Genomic DNA, 3,159 nt, shown 5'->3' on the forward strand with positions numbered 1-3,159 from the left:
ATGCACCATTTGTAGGTGTTGACCAATGGTAAGTACAAGAGTTATGTTCATCATGTGGTAGTGGAAAATAACTAAGTTTAGAAGAATATCGTTGGCCACACTCCACGGACCAGATCTCGACACTTTTGTGAGTCCAGCAGTGGAATTTGTTGATGAGCTGCATCCTTCGGCCTACTGTGGAATGACCTATAAGGATTCCTTGCAAGCCAACGCCCACGAATTGATTGAGGTACAGCCGTGCCTTGACCAACCCAAGCCCCAAACCATCTGATTACTTATATTAATTTATCAATCAGCAATAACATAATGTTACTCAAGTGGCGTGAACTTGTGAATTGGCAATTTTAGTTGTTTTGCTTCTCCTTGCTACATATATATATTTCTCTTAATTATTTCATTCAATTATAATTTATAGTTATTATAATTTAATTAATAATAATAATAATTACATTATATAATCAAATTGATGGGATTTATAAATAAGTTGAATGTGAATTTCACGAGTTAAATAAGAAAATTAAACATGAGCCCGATTTAAATTTATCAAAATCCAAAAAAAGGTGAGTTCATACTCTAAATCAGACTTGAAACTTAAATATATTGAAAATATAATAGATCGAGACTGACTTTTTTTTTTTTAAACTTGATTGGTTTAGACTCCTGTATATTTCACTAAACATACATGTTATATATATATATATATATATATATATATATATAAACAGAGTTGAGTTCAGGAAGAGATTGATCCTTCATTCCTTCCTCCCTCTCTTCCTAAAAAAGAAAGACCAGCAACGATCTCTTCCATGCCTGTATCACAATTAATAACCAATCTTAAAACCCACCAATTTGGAGGAAATTGACTGTGAGTTAAGGAAAAAGGATATCATAAACATGGGAAATTCTTTGTTTCAATTTGTTATTTATTTTTCTTTAACAAAGACTTTGACCCCTAAAGGCAGATCAGAGGATGCAAGGAAATTGTATATGAAAAACTTCAATTCTATGTTATTTTTTTAATAATAATAATAATAATAATTCCACAACAAAATGAGAAATTAAAAAAAAATTATTTTTTGCTGGTAATGAAGGAAAAATCTTTTCTTGGTCCATTCAGCAATTTAATTACCAAGATTCCCGTGTCATGCTCTGTATTGCAAAAGGACAAGTTTCTGAGAAATTCCCCTACTCCCCCAATTATTTTGCAAGCCAATTGTGGATCTAAATTAACTGTGAATCTAAACTTGAAAAAATAAGCAATTCATCATGGTATACCTGGTGCTGCTGTTCCTACTGCTACTTCTGCTGCTGCTGTCACCGCTTTTTGAGCTTCCACTATTGCCACTAAATCCACCATTTTCAGTCTCTCCAGTCTCCAAGAATTTTTGCTTCCACCACTCATTTTCTACAACTTTTGCAGATCCATCTAATAGCAGAGGCTTTGGAGACACAGTTCCATCTCTTGTACTATTATTCATCGCTAAATTATTGTTCTTCTTCTTCTTCTTCTTTCTTGAACTCCAAGAAATTGGAAACACCATCTTCAGAAGAAACCCTCCATTGTCTATGCTTTCACTTCTGTTCACTTGCCTTCTTTTATCATTCTTTTTCTTCTCTGCTTTTTCCCTTGCATTAAAATCTTCACCATTTATACTCCTTTCTTTACTAAAATTCTCTTCCTTAGTCTGATCAACCATGCTCCTCTTCTCTATAGTCTGATCAACCATGCTCCTCTTCTCTACAATATCTCTCAAAGATAACTCGAAACATCCCTCAGGCATTCGACTCACCATCTCCATGAGCTCTTTCTGGCCTCTGGCAACCTCTTGAGCTCTCGACGATGGAGAAAGACTTCGATAGTGGTTCTGGCGATGTTGGGGACTTCTGGGTGGACTTGTTCTCCACAAAGGTGGGGAACATATCCCAGAATCTTCATCATCTGTAAACTTTCTCTCAGCTCCAAATCCCGGCAAGCTATTCCGTTTCTGGTAATTGGCATAATTCTGTGCCGTTTTCTGAGCTCGGAAGCCATAATTTGTGGTACCGTGGCCTTTATAACTGTCACTTATTCGGCTAGTAGTATGATTGGAAAAATGTAGATGGTTGGTTTCAGGAGATTTTGTGGCAGGATCTTGCATCGTTTAATTTCTGGATCGAAATCAGGATAAGAGAAGTTGAGATTTTCTGGTAAAAAGAAAAAAGTTGGGATTTTTCTCTTTTTTTTTTTTTTCTGAAGGGGAAATGGGTGTGGAGGCAATTAAGCATCACCATAAATACTGATAAATTATAAAATACATTTTATAGATTAAAAATAGTGCACTTTGCGCTAAAAAAACACAATTTTCCCGTCAATTTAAGAGAATGAGATTAGACTTGACCAAGAGTTTTGGTCAGAATCAAACCAAATTGAAAACAAATTAATTTAAATCAAATCAAAATTGATTGAATTCATGATTGATTTGATTGGTTTGATTTTAAATTAAAATTAAATTTTTTTATTTAAAAAATTAATAAATTTGAAAATATAAATTATTAAATTTAACCAAAATTAAATTAAATCAGAATTAAAATCAAAACTGAAACCTTGAAAGGTTTTATGGAGCAGGTTTATATCCTCAATGAAATAGGGTTAGTACCAATTTGGAATCAAAACTGATAATCAAATTTAAATGAAAAGTGTATCATTGTGAGTAAAAATTGCATAAAGATTCTCCTCAAAGAGATAATGTGATGTCATTTTCTTTGCAATGAAGTTTTTAATGGTGAGTCATGAAGGGTGGGACCCTTTTAGCCTCATAAAAGTCAAGTTATTCTAGATGGTGGGTCTTGGTTTGTAGGGCCCATTTATCTCCTCACATTGTATGCATGTTTTTTACTTTTCCTATTTCTTGTCTTTTAAGGAGCTTTAGCCTTTGTTTGGCCCTTCTTTTTACATATATATTGGAAAAGACCAAAGAGAAAAATAATTTGTTAGAAAATATTAAAAATTAATTTAAAATTAAATTTAATATATTTTAGTGATAAAATTTTTAAAATAATAAAATAAATTTTTTAAAATTCTTTATTTATACTACTTTCTTTAATTTCAATGTCAAAGAGGGCTTACATCTCAAACTTTTTATTACATTTTATGTTGTTTAGGTGAGCTTACCAAACTTT

At 32.4% G+C, this 3,159-nt stretch overlaps 1 protein-coding gene across 2 annotated transcripts in view; it reads right to left on the minus strand.

Moving 5' to 3' along the window:
* Window positions 1-2,376, minus strand: part of LOC110646426 (uncharacterized) — a 2,403-nt gene extending 27 nt beyond the window's left edge. The window contains exons 1-2 of one of the 2 annotated variants that reach the window (XM_021799856.2): window positions 1,276-2,376; window positions 1-267 (exon numbers count right to left, since the gene is read on the minus strand). The exon at window positions 1-267 is cut by the window's left edge and continues 27 nt beyond it. In XM_021799856.2, the coding sequence (XP_021655548.2) occupies window positions 78-267; window positions 1,276-2,138 (1,053 nt within the window). In that variant the 5' untranslated portion in view covers window positions 2,139-2,376 and the 3' untranslated portion in view covers window positions 1-77. Of the gene's footprint in view, window positions 268-472; window positions 811-1,275 lie in introns of those variants that run through there. The other variant, XM_021799857.2, reaches the window with a different exon arrangement.
* Window positions 2,377-3,159: the final 783 nt, after the last annotated feature.

Source organism: Hevea brasiliensis, chromosome 12 (assembly GCF_030052815.1).
Source record: "Hevea brasiliensis isolate MT/VB/25A 57/8 chromosome 12, ASM3005281v1, whole genome shotgun sequence".
NCBI lineage: Eukaryota > Viridiplantae > Streptophyta > Magnoliopsida > Malpighiales > Euphorbiaceae > Hevea > Hevea brasiliensis.